The sequence below is a fragment of the Xiphias gladius genome, chromosome 20 (genome assembly GCF_016859285.1).
Source record: "Xiphias gladius isolate SHS-SW01 ecotype Sanya breed wild chromosome 20, ASM1685928v1, whole genome shotgun sequence".
In the NCBI taxonomy this organism is placed as follows: domain Eukaryota; kingdom Metazoa; phylum Chordata; class Actinopteri; order Istiophoriformes; family Xiphiidae; genus Xiphias; species Xiphias gladius.
The window spans coordinates 7,998,001-8,017,603 of record NC_053419.1 but is presented as its reverse complement, the minus strand read 5'-3'; the positions used below and the strand labels follow the sequence as shown (position 1 = coordinate 8,017,603).

The 19,603-nt window shown below is 39.0% G+C and overlaps 1 protein-coding gene across 2 annotated transcripts in view; it reads right to left on the bottom strand.

Annotated features, from left to right (window-relative positions):
- lpar1 (lysophosphatidic acid receptor 1) overlaps positions 1-19,603 on the bottom strand; it is a 59,651-nt gene that overhangs the window by 5,788 nt on the left and 34,260 nt on the right. For both annotated transcript variants that reach the window (XM_040157781.1, XM_040157780.1), the window contains exon 2: positions 12,331-13,086. In XM_040157781.1, the coding sequence (XP_040013715.1) occupies positions 12,331-13,069 (739 nt within the window). In that variant the 5' untranslated portion in view covers positions 13,070-13,086. The remainder of the gene's footprint in view (positions 1-12,330; positions 13,087-19,603) is intronic.

Sequence of the window (19,603 nt, the reverse complement as noted above, 5' to 3'; positions counted from 1 at the left end):
ACCAAATCATTGAATTTTTTTTCTAATTTGTGTTTTCATGGCTATGATGTTGCAGTACTAGATCCTGGCCTTTCACAGTCATCAAAATGTTAACTTTTGATGACTCATGATTTAAGATTTGAAAGCTGATGATCTGGTTTTGAGTCAGACTTGAAATTTGCTGACTCACACTTGACAAACAATGATTCACTTGGGATTAAAACTGAGTACTGAGGATTTGAAACTGGAACTTTTTGTTCAGTGTCAGCTTAAAATGTATAGCTCATCGTGTCATATGTGGGAGGCATCTTGCAACCTCCAACTTCACTGGTAAGTGAATATTATGTTAATGTGACATCATCTGTCTGAATCTCCTTGTCTTTATTTTCTGTTAAACTACAGTATAAAAATGGAAAAAAAAAACAATACAAAATGATAAAACAAAATGGGTATGACACTTGGGCCCTACAAATGTATGCTTTAACAATTTAACACTAAGTTTTAGTATAGGTGAAGACACATTCCCTTGGAGCCAGAGTTGGTTGTTTCTACCATGTTTGGACACAAACAAAAATCAACCACATTGCCATCCATCTACAGAGCAAAAATAACCATACCTCTCTATAACCACATGTAAAACTTTTAAAAGCATGAAAAACCAGGTGCATTAGGTTACCTGTTAGGAAGCCCGAGAGGTGAAAAATACCACCAAAAGGCTGTCATTATACTTAAATGCATGAATAAACACAATTATATGAATAATTTAAATGGATCTTGAATGATACAACACCATTGAACACCATTCAATTACTGGCAACCTGTGTAAATAAAGAATCAATTGACCCCTCCCATTTTTCTTGTTGCTTATGTGATAGAAGATACATACTGTGAGGAAAAAGGGAGAATGTTTTATGGGTAAACAGGGGAATATGTAATTGATTAAACATTTTTTTATCAGCTGATGAAGAAAATACATTTATTATATTATTTGTCAAATGTTTGACCTGCTCTGTTACTTAGACATTTTATTTCACTTTTGACTAAAGAGATATGACAATATATTACAGTATTACCTTACTAATTACATATATCTATATATATATTATTACTGTTGATAACTTAATTCATATAACAGGAAAAAGGTCATACTTTCACAATAAAAGCCCAATTTCAAAGAATCCAACATGGATGAGCGTATGGGATTCCTGACGTCTCAGGAAATCATATTTATAACCTTCTAACTTCATCTGGTCGAGTACAAAGTTCGTTATTTCTCTGATTAGATGAAGTTTGTTATCACAGTGGAGGGGGGGTCACTGACTCATGACTCGTGAATGTCTAGTTCAATACAATAATACAGAGGATATTTGTCAAGACAACTGTAGGGCATTACACTCTTGAGACCCTTAAACAAAAAGTGTTGATGAGAAATTAGATGAGCGACGACTACAGAGAGACAATACCGACAGGCAGGCCTGTTATCTGTTAGTGTTCCGCGGGCGGCAGCTGCGGCAAAGGCTTGACTTCACTTCCCAGCTATGCATGCAGACTCTCCAGAGTTAGATAAATTTCTCAAACGGTTCGCAGCCAGGCAGAGAAACTATCTGAGTTATTTATCTCTTAGTGAAACATCTTACTATGGCCAGGACACGACCAGAGGGGAAAAAAAGGAAAAAAATGACCCTAAACACATTTATATTTTTGTCCAAGTAAGGCATAAACCATATCAAAATAACAGCTAAAACACACAATGCTCCCTGAGTTTTTCAGGAAGAAAACAGTCTTTGTGTGAAGCTACGACCTGAGAGGTTTCACACTTGGATTATTGCATTTCTTCTTGGAGTCCAGGGGTATATAGTTGCCTGCGTTCCACCCTTCATCTAAAAATTCACCCAAAAAATGAAGCCGGTTTACCATGACCACATAGAGCAGCATTACTGCCATACCAGGTTCACAAAGGGTAAACCAGTGTTTTTTTCCTTATCTGTTTATCTCTGTCTAGTTATGTGATACTCATACTGATTTCAAACTCACTTTCATTTCATACTGTTTTAACATAACAGAGGGCAGGGGTTGTGTTAGTGTCTTCATGACTCCACACTGATCTGCTGTTTTCATCCGCCGTTAATTGACCGAAATTTTTATTTCAAACTGTCAACATACATGGTATCAGAAGAAAACATCTGAATCACACTTATACAGATGAAACATTTAGAAAACAAAACGCAAAGGAGTGCGACAGCTGAAACAGCTGATGAGTCATGTGAGTTGAATGTTTTCTGCCTGTGTTGATGGAAACATAGCTACTGGCTCATTGATAAGCCTGTGTGGTATTCTGACATGGGCACCAAGCATTCTGAAATTCACCACTGGTCCACCAGTTTTTTCAACCCATATGATTTTTATACATAAATAAGCTTAAAAAAAAATCTCCGGCCCATCCAGATTTTTTCAGGTCCAGTCATTAGCCATGTTGTGGATCCGCCACTGGTTTGGAAAAAACAAATATGTTTTTTGGCAGATTTAAGTTAATCCCTTCGCCTTGTCACTACTTGAAAATGCCACATGGAAGGAAAACAGACAGGAAAAATGGAAAGTCAGAGGGGGAAAGTAAATAAACAAGGCTAAGAAGCAGGCCTGGAAAATTTGGAAATGTATGGAAAACGACTTCGACGCTTTCCGGGCTTGATAGAGGTAGGAATTACACAGAAGCAAGACACATGTATAGGTGTTGTTATGTCCTACACATAGCAACAGTGTCCTGTATGACACATTGTAATATTTCTAGTTGTAAAGGATAATCTTCAGCCACACAGTGATTTGACCTTGTTGAGAGCCAAGTTGCTCCACAACACTGGAGAATATTTCAACAAATCAAAACAGCCAGAATCCAGTAAATAACCAATCATTTAGGACCTACAGGTCAGGGAGTATTGAAAAAAGGAGGTTTCCAACAATGGCTTGATATCAAAAAGTCATAATGATGTCTAATCATTATGACTTGAAAAGCTCTGATTTTTGATTGACTTTTTATGTTAAGTTTAACTTATTATCAATAACATCTTGTACTATTATTTGGACAATCTATTTCATAGTTTCTATATAAAAGCAGTCGTTTTGGCTCTGTATCTCAAAATTGTGACACAGTCGAAACTTAGTATCCCAGTTTTTTTTTTTTTCAGTTTAGTGAGAGTTTTTTAAATTTAAAATCTCCATTTTTTTCTCTATTCCTAACGGAGATGGGCTTCCATAAGGATGGGAACAGAGGGCTCTGGGAACAAAAATAAGGAAATAATGGAGACCAGACTATGGCAATGAACCCCACACTCCGACAAGCACACACATGCAAAACTGAGGGTAGACACGAATAAACATTCACATGTGCAGACACAATCACACGCAAACACTCACTTACATAATTACACTCGGCACAAAGACAGATGGAGGAACACTCAAACACACTCAGACCATTTGGGCACTGTTCAGAAAGTACTCACAAAACTGTCCATTCCATCCCAGCATGCATAGCCTTACAATCAACAATACAATCATTATACGAGCAAAGATTTAGAGGTCTTTTTTTTTTTGCTCTGCACACCACCCCCTGCCTGCATATTAGAAAACATGTATTTCTTTCCTAGTATAACTTTGTATCTGTCACGAAAGACTTTGCTCAAACGGCTTACGTGTCATGTTTCTTCCATTTGTCATCATTAAGATGTTTATGACATTGTTTTTCAGTGTTACTGACATTGTCTATTCTTTTCCAGAGAAAGCAGCTTGTTCTATTGACCTCAGTCAAATGTAGCGCGGCACAGAATTACATAAATATGAGGCTAAACGGCTTACAGGATCATGCTGGTGGTTTTGCATGTTTGGCCCTTTAAGTAGAAATGACATCTTTCTTTGATTCCCTGTATTTTAAGCTACACCGGCTTCCAGATATTTGGCTCTGCTTTGAAAAACAGCTCGCAGAGATTTGAAACATGCTCAAGAAAGTTATCTTTTGTTATATTTTCAAAGTTATTGTACGTCAGTGGTTATGCACATGAATTATTGCATGAATAATTTTTTTCTGGTCATTTTAAGTCTTTAGAAGTTTCGTTTTTCCACTATGACACACTAATGAGATTCATAAAATCGAATTGTCACTTCCAAAGCTCAATTTTGTGTAGTCTGAACATGGCATAAGACTTCTTTGTTAAGGTTAGGGAAAGGTCACAGTCATGGTTGACGAAAATCCACTGTTGTTTTTAGTAGGAAATGGGATGTGAACTGCGGAACCTTGTGTCTTAAATTTATTTTATAATTCATTTATTTTCCAAAATCATAGTGTGCTCCTATAAGACCTGACATCCCAAACCTCTACTCCTGACACCAGCTCTGAGCCTGTTTACAGGCAAAGGATATTTCATGAACTGCTGAGATCCGAATTTTATTTAGAGATTATTTCGTTAATGAATTGGGTCCAGTGCAGAGTGGGTGTGGAGCGGGCATAGGTTCGTGAAACTGGACTCCTGCAGCACTCTGACCCAGCTGCCTCTATAAGAAGCTTTGCATTGCAATCATTATCCATATGACCAGAAGATGTCACTTGTCAGGAAATTGTTAACATAGGTTGTTTTAAATGGTTGAACAAACGACAGATGCTGTTGTTTCTCTAGTGAGGACAGTATTCTTTTTGCAACAGCAGTGTAACATGATGCTAACATAAGTCTGACACACAAAAAAATCAAATCTGCAATTTGGTTTCCAAAGTGTACTGAAAACAAGTCAAATCTGTGAAAATAACTTTTAGAACTGTATCTATCCATGTAAATGGTTAGCAGCAATGTCAATATTTCTGTAAATCAAATAAAAAAATATAACTTCAAAACCTCCTGAATGGCCCTGTTAGTCTGATCCGTATGAAGCTGTGCCTCACACCTCTGAGAGTCTCTACATTGTGCTGATATATTCCACATGTCGTAACATACTTAACTCATTATAGAGCTTCACATTCCACTATCTTGGATTATCATGTCTTCCTCTTGTTTCTCACATGTCCTCATGCCAGCTTAAGTTTCCACTAATGTGCAATTCTCACAGGCCCCTAAAAATGAATATACACCCAATATTAAATTACTGTTCTCATTCTTCTGTATTTCTCACTCCCTTTCTTCCCATTAATCTCTTTATCTGGATCTCTCTCGGCCTCTTTTTCTGTCACTGGCTCCCTGTCCCTCTCCTTTTTTTATGTCCTGTTTCAATTTCCTCTTTCTTTTCTTTTCCCTACTTTGTGTCTTGTCTCAGTCTCTCCACTTTTTCCTCTTTCTCACCCTCACTCATCTCTCTTTTCTTTGTCTCCATGTGGTCATGCCTTTTTTCTGCCCCCTGTCTTCCTCTCCTCTCAGTTGTATCCTTCTCCTGTATCTCTCCCTCTGTTTATCTCCATCCATCCCTCCATCCATCCATCCATCCATTAGTTATACCGCTTATCCTTAGAGGGTCGGCAAAACCCAGCGGAGACTGGGCAAGAGACCCTGGTACACCCTGGACTGGTTGTCAGTCTATGGCAGGGCTGACACTTATGGACAAACAATCCTTCACGCTCACATTTACACCTACGGGCAATTCAGAGTTGCAGTTATCCTAACCTGCATGTCTTTGGACTGTGGGAGGAAGCCGGAGTACCCGGAGGAAACCCACACAGGCACGTGGAGAACATGCAAACTTCTTGCTGTGAGACAAAATTGCTAACCACTCTACCACGGTGCCGCCCAGGTTTCTTTATCTCTTTCTATTATTTTTTCTAACCCAACCATCATCTGTGGTCGTGACCGTGGTCCCACTTAAATAAGTTAGCGGACAGAAACCATTTTGTATATTTCTGGAACGGGCCAATGGCTTCCCAGTTGTCCACTGAGGGATTACTTTTTTGTCTACCCTCACACACGCACACACACACACACACACACACACACACACAGTATATTAGATAAAAGTTCATATTCAGCAGCTGAGTGCTCAAAGTTATTGATTAAGAGGCTTGTGGTGTACAAAGTGATCTAATGATCAGAGAAATGTGCTTTTGACTCTAAGTACAGTGAATACTTTGAAATGGCGATAATGATTTTTTTTTTTTTTTTGTTCTTCTAGCACAAGACGGCTATAATATATCTACAGAGTTGTAAGTCAGTAGCAGTGATTCACTTCCAGGTGCTGAGATTTCTGGTTTTCAAACCTTCCTTATGTCTTTTTTCTTAAAGAAAAAAGTCGACAGTAAAAACAATGCACACTGGTTCTGCAATGTTCTTTTATGGTTTAGATCAAATCCAGATTGTAAACCACAGTCATGCCAGTCACCACTAAATTCTAAAGGTTATTTCCCAAAACTGCATCTGATTTAGCTGCACTTTGGTCCCTCTGTTTTATCTGATTCAACTCTAATATAATACCAGCCTGGTATTATTGACAAACTTGCCTTTGTGTGGCTACATTTTGTTTTTCTCCCACCAGCTGTTTGGTGCCACCAGATTCGGTTACTTCAGGCTATGAATGCACATGTTTTCTAATTAGAAACATCTTTGTCATTCCGTACCAGAATACATTAGGAAACACCACCCACCCACATACACCCATGAACATTTAGAGCCTGACAGATACAGGATTTTTGAGGCCATTACCAATAAACACAACCATTTTTGGTGTTAGGATCCCTCAAATTTTTTTTTTGTTTAAAGATTTTGACTAAGATCTCTACTGAGATGGGAATTTTACAGCTGAATGATATATTTATCCAAAACATAGCACTCGCACCAAATATAGTTTAACTCAATTTAAATGTCACTGGAAATTTATTTACATACTATCAATAACATGTACGCCAACAAATACTATAAAAACATCATAAATGAGGCTAAAATATATTCTTAAGAAATATTTTTTTCAATACATTAGCATATATAAATTGTATATAAACTATACTGAAGTATAATTAACATTAATTTGCAGTATATGTAGTGCAGACAGGGAGATCCTTAATATTTTCAGTAACCCAAAATTTATTTTTGATACCACTTATGTTCAGCATTTATTCAGCAATACCCATTCTATCTATTTACGTTCTGTAACGACCTCTCATTATTGTAGTTTTCACTGGTAGTGGTGGAGCGTGCTGGATTCCAAATGTCTATGTACACACAAGGGATTCAGCAATCCAGCATTACTGTCTGAAATTTTAACTCACTTATATGTTTGAAACAGAATGTGTTTCCTGTGTGACTGTTCATCAAAAATGCCTCCGCAAGAAAAAACTATTTTTGTAATTTTTGCTTCAGCAAATCATTTTTCATTTTTGCAGGGAGTAATGGAGCAAGACGGCGCTGTGAGATGAAGAGCTGCAAATGACAGGCTGCACACCTCCGACCGTGCCCTGCTGTACACAGCATGACATCAGGTGGTGGTTGCAATTATTTTTGACTGACATCTTTACTGAAAAAACATAAGTTTGTTAGGCTGCACTGTTAACAAATATAATAGTTGCTCCTCTGTTATATTTCTGACAAAGTATTTGCTTAGTGAGTGTTTAGTGTAATAATGAACTAGGGATTACAACTTTAAATCAGTTTACCGATTTAGAGTTTTTGTTCTTTGATCTTTTTGCAGTTTGTACTGCAAATTCTTGTTACTTGGTTAAAATTGACCAGTAATATCAGCCCTATTTATCATCTTAATGAATTAAAATGTTTACAGCAGTACAAGCAAAACTACTAGTACTAACTACTGTGGCAGAAAAATATTGAAGAGTTTGCCAAAAAAGCAACAACTGATGCTGCTGAAACAGGATACATAAGGACAGATGATGCCAGTGTATGCGGTTTGAAAAGCTGCCCTGTGAACAGTCATTTCTTGCTCAAGTGCTTTACACACCCACACATACACATTCAAACAGCCGGAAAACAGGTGACATTGCAAGCTGCATACCAGCCATGTTTCCACGCTGACAGCGGATCGGAGGGTTTGGCTCATAGTTGGCTCTGATTGGTTCTGCTCCCGGTCGGCCAGAAGACATACATGTATTGTAGCAGCACAGTGATGGAAATGTGTGTGTATGTGGGGGCATGTAACCATTATGTCCTCACTTTGAAATCTAGATATGAACATCATTGACCACTTGGGTTTAACATTGATTGGTTATACATGGTGATTTAGAAACAAATGTAATTCAGTATTAGGCCATCTGTTTGCATGTGTTTGGGCGATGGTATGTCTTGGCGCTCCACACTGTCTGACGATGTGACCGAATACAACATCGTGGGCTTTAAGATAATCAAATCAATTCACAGAAGTCCCCTACATGAGCCAACACCTGACACAGACACACACACAAGGGTCATGGTTAATTTGAAAGAGCTGTTGACTCATTGAAGAATGATGAAGAGAATCTCTGTTGGTGTCACTCAAACACTTGTTTTCAGCAGAGAAGCACAAGTGGCCGAAAGCTAGCAAGGCTGTCTATGACCTGACGTCATGGACAGCGGATCTTTTTGCATCAGATCAGTGTCACTTGACTAGATGTGCTTATTGTGTAAGTTTCAGCTCGCAGTTTTTGGTAGATATTTAATTAGCAACAAATCAATAAGTCAGAATCAGTATTCGACACATATATCGATATTTAAAAAGTCTTAGTATGTTATATCACCATTCAATTTTTAAACATAAAAATAAACATAAAACATAAACTAACACTCTGGTACATTTTAGAGTTGAAAAATAAACTTGTCGGTTGTTTTTGCCAAAATAATGAGCATGTCCTCATCCTTGAAGCCTTTTCTCTTGCAGAACTGAATCATACTATTTAAGGAATAAATTTCACCTTTGTGTGTCTTGTACAAGTGTGCAAAATATACGTTACGATGACAAACAAACTTTATCTGAAAGGTGAGTAATATGAAGAAATAGATAATAATCGCAACATCTTCTAATTTTTTGTGAAATATTTGTTTAAAGGTGCCCTGTGGAGTTTTCTTGTGAACAAACAAAATGTCTGTTTACGTTACTCTTTACTCATCAAAATGCAATGTGTGAATCCTTGAGACCTAAAAAACTTGCTGAATGCATTTCCTTCCTCATAAAACATCTGATATCTTGAATATTTTGAAAGCTGCATTTTTTACGTCTATGTCCCTGCCTTTGCTGGCACATTGTTGCTTTTCTTGCCCCATTACTGCCACCTGTAGATAAGCAGGACTGTTTATTTCTGTTATCTGCATGCTTGTGCGCCTGTAGATCATCCTCATACTCGTGCACAAGAACTCACGAAATGGGAATCCCATTCGTGAAAACTTTGCATCAAAGCACTACTACTGGTCATAAACTCCACAGGGTTCCTTTAAGGCATGGGAAGGACTTTCTACATATCTATTTGTAAATGTGTGTTTAAATGCTATTTTCATGTGTATGTGTGTGTGTGTGTGTGTGTGTGTGTGTGTTTGTGTCTGTGTGTGTGTGTGTCTATCTATTACCGTTGGGAAAAACAAATAAAGTACAAGGCAGATTCTGTTTTTATTTTCCCATTAGAATTTATGTGAATGGGGCCAATCGTGTGTCCCACTGCTCTTTATTAAACCTGCGGATTCATGTGAATGCGAGGCAGACTATGTGTGTACATGTACGTGCCTGCGCATGTGTATATGTGTGCAAGTGTGTGTAACCAACTTTGTTTTTTTTTTTTTTCCGCCCGCATCGCATCCTGTTCTTCCAAGAAGAAATCACCCATAGCTGGTTTTACAGCATCCTGAGAGGGACAAGTGGAGAGGACAGTAGGCAGCAGGGGAGCAGTTGTTATCATCTGGTCAGCAGATGGGAAAAGCTGGAAAGGGTTTTGCTGTGGGATTTAGTTCTTGGTCAAACAGCAAAGGCTGAACTCCTCTTAACCTCCCCCTAAGAAGATGAACATAATCAAAACCCAAAACTCAATGGCCACTTTAACCCCACTGGATACTGAATGCCTTATGACCTTTTTTGTTTTACATTGGCTAGATTAACACAGGAAAAGATAAAGAGGGATTTTTCTGAACAAAATGGGAAAGAGGTGTCCGAGAGATGTGATTAAGTGATTGTATTGTATATCCAATTGAAGCAGACAAGTGCCTCCCTTCTATGAGTGCAACCAAAAAATGTGGTATTTAATATCCTCCTCGGTGTTTAAAAAATTACCTCATTCAGAAACAGCAATGGATTCCAAACACATCACACCCTCACTCCACAGACTTACTTTCCCAGTATGGGCCTGGCATCAATAAAAAGGAATTCGAAACAACAATGGTTGAAATTAATAATAGTGAGTTTTCTGTTTTGAGACAGGTTAAATAAGTAGAAACAAACAAAGCATCTCTAGGCAGCAGAAAATGTACGTTCTTCACTTTTATACATACTGTAGGCTAAAGTGCACATTCTGCTGTCCACTGCTTTGAATTAAGTGTGGAATAAAGACAACAGAGGCAACAGGATGAGATAACACAGCACATAGGAGACAAATCACATGGAATCCTTTGGTATGTTTTGTCTAGGACCAACACATCCTGCTTCCAGGCACTAAGAAGTCCTTTTCCCACACACTCCTACTTACTTTACACACGGCTAAGTATGTCTGCTACTATGCTTTAGTCAGTCCATGTGAAAAAAACAAACAAAAAAAACAAAACATCAATGCTTCTCCTCATTACATACCACTGAAGAGGCCTGGAGACTTTCAAAGTGGGAAACATATCTCCACTGAATGCTTAGTCGTAAAACTGTCAGACACTACACACAGCACAGCTTGAAGTTAAAACAGACACTGTTTCATCAGAGGAGAGCCTTGTCACTGCATTCATGTATTAACGTACAAAAAAACAATGCTACAATACTACACTACTGAAGGATAGGTTTGGATTATTGGCTGTGAATATTTCACAGTTCTTGACATAGGAAAGAAAAAGTGACATGTTGGGGGCTAACAATAATTCTTGCCACAGAACTGTAAATGATGCAAGTAGCTAGGAGGCCAGTATTAATCAGTTTTCCTAGTAATCAATCTGTGTTCAACCAAACCCTGATAATGGTAATATTTATACAGAGTAGTGTGATGTGTTGTAAAGCCACAACAAAGGCAATACATTTAAGGGTTTGCTCTCATCTTCCTCTTAACCTTTCTTAAATGCTCTTTAAGTGATTTTCCACCAAATTAGGTCTGTGTCAACACTGAAAACTTGCAATGGTGAATATCTGTTCAAACGCCACTTTCATTTTCTTCAAGAAATAAAGAAAATGATTTTGCTTACATTGAAAAATTGAGCAAAACTCTATTCTCTAACTGACAGTTATTATGATACGTCATATGGCAGGTTTAGCATTGCATTCAAATGAGCTTTGATAACAGTAACACAAACATCCTCCATCCACTGAGGGTGTGAATCTGGTTTGGAGTTTTACCTTTCATGATCATCCACAATGTATAAAGTTAACAAACCAGATCTATCAAAGTGTTATGACAGCAGTCTCCTTAAATATTCCACCTTGCAGCGGAAACAACCTTATCTTCTTTGACACCAGCAAAATGAAACGTAACTGAAATGAAATGGCACCTTCATTCATAAATATATCAGAACATATCCATGTCGCACTGAACAATGAAACAATGAACACGAACAACCCTTCAACATAAACTGCTCATGCAGAATCACAGCAAATTAATGTAGTTTGTGGCGAACAGGGTTGGCTGGGATGATGTATATGAGGCTTGCAGTTGTGCTAGGCAGACACAGTGCTTGGACTCAGAGACCCATCAACAGTTTCATTGTTCTGCTGCTGCCGATGACTTCAGATATCTCACTCACTGATACACGTGAAGGTTGGGTTACCCAATTACAAACTACCACCTGCTGTTTTCTACCCACCTGCTGTGCCCATAGCAGGTGAGAGAAAACTCAAAACTCATAAGACACAATGTCAAGATAGCTTATTTACGGACAATTTCTGGAAAGCAGTAAAATTACTGTTCAGAGGTAAGTATGTATGCAACGATCATCCCAGCATTTCTAAAACTCGCTTTTTCTTTCTTTTCTTTTTTTTTTTACCACCTGCCACCTTTGATACATGTCTCTCAGCTCTGGCTAGCCGAAATTATGTATATTTCAGTAAGAAAGGGCAGCTAGTAGCAGTGATAACGCTAACACAGGCTACACAATGTTAGTTCTACAGGTAATGAGATATAGAGAGAGTTTTATCGCAAGATAGCTGGATAGATTGACAGATAGGTAGACAGCTGGGTGGCTAGAATGTAAGAGATGGATAGATCGATGGGTATATAAACAGGAGACACCTTACCCAACACAATCACCACGGTTTTCAGCAGAGACATCATGGTATCTCGGTTGCGTCGAGGTCCAGAGCTGTGCCGTGACATCCTCATGGTCCTCTGCCGCACATACACAAAGATGTGGGCATACAGCGTCACCATGACAACAAAAGTCACCAGGTTAAACACTGCCCAGAAGACCAGGTAGGAGTTGCTGTACAATGGTGCCATGTTGGAGCAAGACGTAATACTACAGATACAGTTCCAACCCACACTGGGGATGGCCCCCATGACTATGGACATGGTCCAGATGATGACGATCACCACTACCACACGTCGGTTGCTCATACGTGTGTGTAGCTGCATGCGGAACACGGTGATGTGGCGCTCGATAGCAATGGCAAGCAGGTTGGCCACAGACGCTGTCAGGCTGGTATCGATCAGGCCTTGGCGTAGCAGCCACGTCGAAACAGTCAGACGCCTCGTGTTTGGTCCTGTGTTGAACATCAAGTAGAAGTAGGCCAGTCCAGCAAAGAAGTCAGCAGCTGCCAGGTTGGCCATCAGGTAGTAGATGGGGAAGTGGAATCTCCTGTTGACGTAGATGGCGATCATCACCAGAAGGTTGGCGAGCATGATGAAGATGCACACGGTGATGCCCAAGCCCATCACCAACCTGCTTACAGTGTTCCAGTCGGTAGCAAGGGACTTGCCACTGCGGTTGTAGAAGAAGGCGATGGTCTCATTGTAGTAGCACTGTTCCTCATCCATGGTGATAGTGGTGCTTTCTGAAAGGGGAAAATATATCACATTAAAGAAAGATTTGAGAGATTTATTTGAGAGTTGTTTACATTTTCATTAAACAACGTGATGCTCTCACAAGAGCAGAGCTCTTCCAGTAATCTGCTGCTATAGGCACAGGTACTGACATGCACTGATCTGTAACATTGCTCAACATCTTAAAAGAATACCCACAGATTAAAAATACCACGGAAAAGCGAGATTTCATCAGTCAATTGCATCGTTTTCCACAAGTGAATCATACTGTATAAACCAAACTTGTGATGTTTACAAGATCATCAAAGCCAGATTAAAATGAACAATGGAAAAAACAATGACCAGAAAAAGGATGACCAATTAGTTCAGTAAAAGAGGTTGACCTGCAGTACATGGGAATTTCAATCTGACTGTACTAATGTTTGAATGAAATCTAAAACCCCAAGAGTTTGACTCAAAATCTTCCCAAAAAGGGTCATGCTTACTGTGATGCTCTGGGTTTTTTTCTTCGGAATTATACAGATGTCAGTGATATAACACACACACACACACACACACAGATTATAGGCATGTTTATGCGTTACATTGTGAGAAACTGGGCCAATGAAAGTATTATTCCAAGATAACCTATGAAAAAATAAGAAATGTAGTTAGCAACACAGTTTGTGCATCTGGATTGCAAGGATGCTGTTCGACAATTTGTGTTATTTGTCATCAGTGTAATGGCCATTATATGGCAAAAAATTTACTTAAACTACTATTTAAAAAAAAAAGTATTTGAACCATGTATTTAGATGGATTTAGGAAATTCAAACAAAATCGGTCTATACTAAACAGTATGGCCTCTGTGTTCCCACGTGTTCAGTTTTTTATCCTTCTGTCTAGAATGGGTTTATCCTTTTTTCAGGAAAATGCATTTATTCTTCTTTCATAATGTTCACACAAAGCAGTGCTTTATGAAACGTGAACTTAAACCGGGTTCCTGAAACATGGAAAAACCTAAATCCCCTTTGGATTTAGACTAAAGTTGATCAGTAGTCATTTGCGTGTGTGTGAGAACAAAAGGTCTAAAAATGAAACAAAACCTGTATTGTTTACAAATCACAGTTTACAGCAAGACTACGCAAGTGTAATGTGTATGTGTTTGTATGCTTGCATGTTTTCTTGATATGTGTGAGCTTTGGAAGCCCTGAGAGGCAAGAGAGAAAAATAAATTCTGGTGATCCATTCTCTATGTCTGATCTACGTTGTTTTCTATCCTGTGTTTTTCAATTAAGAACAAGTTTTAAAAAAGGTTTTGCTGATAATCTATCTAAAGTTCCTTTTTTTTTTTTCATCTGTGAAACAGGTGAAACGAAAAAATTGGCAGGATTTTTCTGTGTTTGTAGTTTTAATACTTATTTCGACAGTGCTAGACAGTGTATACCCATGTTCCTTCATGTGTCCTCAATACAAACTCTGCTGATAGATTTCATCATGCATCTACACAGAGCAATAACAAAAAATCAAATATGTCTACAGAAGAATTACTAAAAACCTTCACCACTACATGTAAAGCCTATAGAAATCTGGAAAGACAAATCAACTCACAGTATGCCTCGGTTAAATAACAGCACCCGAGAAATAAAGAGAAAAAACAGACGAGCAGAGCAGCATTGGAAAAAAGGGCCGTCTCGTGGTTTCTTATCATGCTATGAAAGAACTAATGTCTACCTATCAGAAATCAGTAAAAGAAGCCACATCCTCCTATTTCTCTAATATTATTACAAGAAACTGTCATAAATCCAGAATTCTTTTCAAAACCATTGAATCCGTAATCAACCCTCTTCCTAGCCAACAAACTGAAGCCACCCCTTTGATCGGTGGGTAATCTTAATCTTTCTTCATGAGCAAAATAAATGAAATATAACTCCACATTTGTCAGGTCACTGGTGGCCCTCCTCCTTCTCAGCACTGCAACCCCTCTGGTTTGCTCAATAACTTTAAGCCCCTTTCACTGTGCACTTTGGGTTGACATCAGGGACACTGCTCTAGTAAAACGTTTTGTAAGTCAAAAACACGGGATAGAAAACAATTTAGATCAGACTTAGAAAATTGATCATCAGAATGTTTTTTTTCCTCACTTGCCTCTCAGGGCTTCCGTAGCCCTTGTGCGTGTGTGTGTGTTTATGTATCTGTGTGCCGTGTGATATGAAGCTAAAAACATGTTTTTCCCATCTGGCCAAGTTTTACAAGTGTCCCTGATTAAAAAAAAAAAAAAAAAAAAAAACACATCAGAGGAAACTGAAAAAACTCAGCAGCAACAGCAACAGCAACATGATGCTTAAAAGTCAACACACACACATACACAATGCTCACAAGAAAACTGTGTGTGTGTGTGTGTGTGTGTGTGTGTGTGTGTGTGTGTGTGTGTGTGTGTGTGTGTGTGTGTGTGTGTAATAAGCTCCAGTCCCACACAGATGCTGGCTAGTCTCTCTCATACACCCCAGACCGGAAACAGGACCTCAGGGCTAGAACAGAGTTTGTGTGTGTGTGTGTGTGTGTGTGTGTGTGTGTGTGTGTGTGTGTGTGTGTGTGTGTGTGTGTGTGTGTGTGTGTGTGTGTGTGTGTGTGTGTGTGTGTATGTGTGCGTGCGTTTGCAAGTGATCCAAAGACAAAGAGAGAGAAGGGTGGTAGCAACTGAAGAAACAAGAGGGGATGAGGAATGAAAGAAGGGGTATTAGAAGTTTTGGGTCAAAGGCCAGTGTTTTTGTGGAAATCCTTCTCTTTTGATTCACCTTCTAATATGACTGTTCCAATCCTTTAAACCTTCTTTTAGCTATGCAGTGACACAGCTAAAACCCCCTTTTGCAATGTTGGGGAAACAATCACAATCTTCACCCCTCAAAAATTCACATTAAAAAGAAGGGATACTCCTGGGAAATGAGTTGGTGGTGAAAAGCTACTGTATAAAAGCTTCAGATTGCCAAAAATATTTTTCAACTCCTGCACCTCAACTGCCAAGGAGCACTAAATCTCACTGGTAATATACTGTTTTGACAGCCGTATTTTGCAAGACATATTACATGATGTAGATGGTTGGTTGTTCTGATAGCTAGAACCCATTTTTTAGTTCCTCACTGTGCAGCACACTGTGCTAGGAAAAATTTCATATTTAACCCATTTTTAGTCTCTATCCAAGCCAAAGGCAGCACTGCCCATCGACTATACAGTAAGCTGGCTCAGAATGTTGCCAGCGTACCCCTTCCTTAGCCAAAATGGGCGTGTATTAGGCCAATAATGGTACAGAGGAAGTCATAATCAATTAAATGGATGGTTTTCTGGACTCTGTTTATATCTCTAATTTCCTGACCTAGGCTGATAGGGAGCTCCATTCTCCAGCCCTGTTCGCTTCGTCTGACTCTAAAATGTTATTTCATTTACTGAAATAGCAGTGGTACATTCTATTAGCCGTATTGAATTACTGCTAAGACTGTTCTGCTTCAGACAAGCCAGATGTATTTGATTAATTTTCTGCAAATTGATTTCTATGAGACATGTCAAAAAATAAGCACTGGCCAGTAATCATTATGACGGTGCCACATTTTTCATTACAGGTTTTACTGTCTGTTTATATTTGATTTATGACCAGTGTTTCGGAGTTGTGGGTCCATTATTTTTTTTAAACAACTGTAGCTTTAAAGACCACTCAAAATAGTAAACCTCATTTAAATAATATGTTTTTTAAAGTCTGTCTTCAAACAATAGTCAGGTGCCCATATGTTCATTCAAACTGGTTTTGTTTGCTGTAATCATTCCTCCTGTTTTTACTGGCCTTTAAGAGATCCCTTCCTGATGTGCTTCCATGGGAACTGATGTGAGACAAAATTCACAGTCATCGTTCTGTACAAAAAAAACATTAATTTGGAAAATACCCATTTGATTTTTTTCTAACTCAGACTGCTGAAGGCTCATATTACAGTAACTTCAGATAAAACACGGAAGACAAAGAATCTCTGCATGGAATGAGGACCAGTATGACCAGGAGGAACGATTACAGCAAGCAAAAACGTTCAGTGTACATATGGGCATGCGATTTTTGTTTTAATCAGAGTAAATAAGAAATAGTCAGAATTGATCTGTATTGAGACTGTGTGGCTTCCTTTGCAGTGTGTCATGACAGGGTCAGAAACTAGCACATTTCCCAGAAACTGCAAAATTTGTGATGATGCACACAAAGCAGCCTTGTTTTTTTTTTTTTTTTATTTCCTTTACTGTCTGTGCAGATTTTTTTAAATACTTCAGAAAGGACATTATCCAACCTGCATGTAATTTGGAGTTTTTTAATTGTTGCTCATATCCAGAGAACACAGTAACTCAGCTATCAGAAGCAGTGAAGGGATCAGCTGAGTGACAGCAGCAACACTAATGCAGGATAAATCCACAGTGAGGCATCCTATACGACAACTACCACAAAAGATGAAAGCCCATCTATTCTGCTTGTCATCTGAAGTTTATGGCCGTTAAACGTCTGGAGGGAACACCCACGGGGGCCTTAGATGCCTGAGGCGAGTCGTCAGTCCTAGAAAGTGGACGAAGTGTCAGTGGCCTCTCAGTGCGCATTCCCAACACTTTCATCAGACCCTTAGAGCCTGCAGAGGGAGATCCTGCAATTGTGTGTGTTAGTGTGTGTGTTTGCTTGCAACAGCCGATGGGTGGGTCTTGTTAAAGGGAAAGATTGAGCAAGAAAGAGTGAGCAGAAAGGGGGGATTTTGGATTTCTTTCTTCCTGCAACTGGGTGTGTCTATCTGCACGATAAAAGAGAAAGTTTGAATTACTATGTTGTTGAAGCATTTTAGTGTGTGTGTGAGTGAGAGGGGAAAGTTTGGGAGTGTGTGTGTGCAATGTCTTGAACCCCGGGTGTTAAAGATTGAGAACAAAATGCTCGCTGTGCCTGAGTGTGTGTCGACACGCTCACTTCATGCTTGTTATTAATGTGTGACAAAGTCTGGCTGTGTGGAGTGAGAGAAGAAAGTGTGTTTTTTGTGTGTGTGTGTGTGTGTGTGTGTGTGTGTGTGTGTGTGTGTGTGTGTGTGTGTGTGTGTGTGTGTGTGGAAGTGTCTAACAGGCTATGAGAGGACCACCCCTGGAATCCATACAAATGAGGTCATAACTCAAGCATCAGCACCAGGGCTACACTCGTATATTCAGAATATACTGCTAATTAACAAACACACACACACACACTCACCACTAACTGTAGTCTCTCTCTCCCTGTCACACTCATACACACTTTATGAACTGTTTACAAATTTAGGTTTAAGTGCAAACACATAACACATAAGAAAATATCACTTGACATTTTGGAGTTAGGAGAGCTGGAGTGCCCAAAATGGAATGGGTTCACGTCATGGCAATCCATCTTTTAGATTTTAGATTTTACCAGTGGTGCTAGAGAGGCTACTGAAAAATATCCGTATGAAATGTTATGGCATTGTGGCTGTAAATTTTGCCCTTGATCTGAAGGTTTGTTGGCCAGACCGGTGTATGAAACAGATAGACAAGAACACTTAACACTGGAGATTGTCCTGCCAAGAAAAACGACAGGGACTGGTGTTTCAGTAGGTGCCCCAAAACGACATACTGCCTGTTTATGCGCAAGCGACAAAGCTTAGTGCATTAGCGGCTGTAGTAATTATGACAGGAGCGCAGGAGGAAACGTTGTGATATAATTGTAGAGGGTCAGGGGGGATTGACGGGTCAAAAATATGGTTATTACTGTAACCAGGACGACAAACATCCCCAAACCTTGATGAAGAAATAAATTGTACCCACAGCACGATTTTTTCCCTTACCTTAGAAAAGTACTTATTTTAACACAAACAGGATCTTTCCCTAAACCTAACCAAGTCGTGTACATTACCAACCCTTAACCCTAGTGTTGTCATATCATAAAACCGATTTTTTTTTTTCTTTAAAGTGATTTCTAACAGTTTTGGAGGGCACGAGCAAGTGGTGTCATCCTGCAGGTGGGAGCATCAGATCAGAAAACGCTTCCGTCTGTGACTCAGAGGAGTAGTTACAGTCTCGATCTAAGATCAGCAGCAGACCACGCATTACCACACATACTATCATAACGTAGGTCTCCGTTATCATTGCAAACAGTAATATATATGCATTTTAGATTTCTTTTCATTTTAAATATGTTTTAAGAGTGAATGTACTGTAGCTCTGAATGTCCTTTGGGTTTTCTTAGGTCTACCACCTACTGAGATAAACTGACTTAGTCCATTTAAGTCAATGCTAGAAGATGAGTTAGATGAATTTCAACAAAGTCCACGTCTGTTCCCAGTCTCTGAACAATTCATCGTCTAAAGATCTGGTTGCTACTTTTAATACAGTACTGAGAGAAATAAAGCTTTAAGGGGGAACGCCACAGAATGTCAGTTTTGACATGTTATGCCTACACCAAGAGAAAGTTTAGTCTGAATTGGTGAACATTATCGATCTGTCAGACAGATGTCTGGCCATTGCCTGATCTGGGAGACT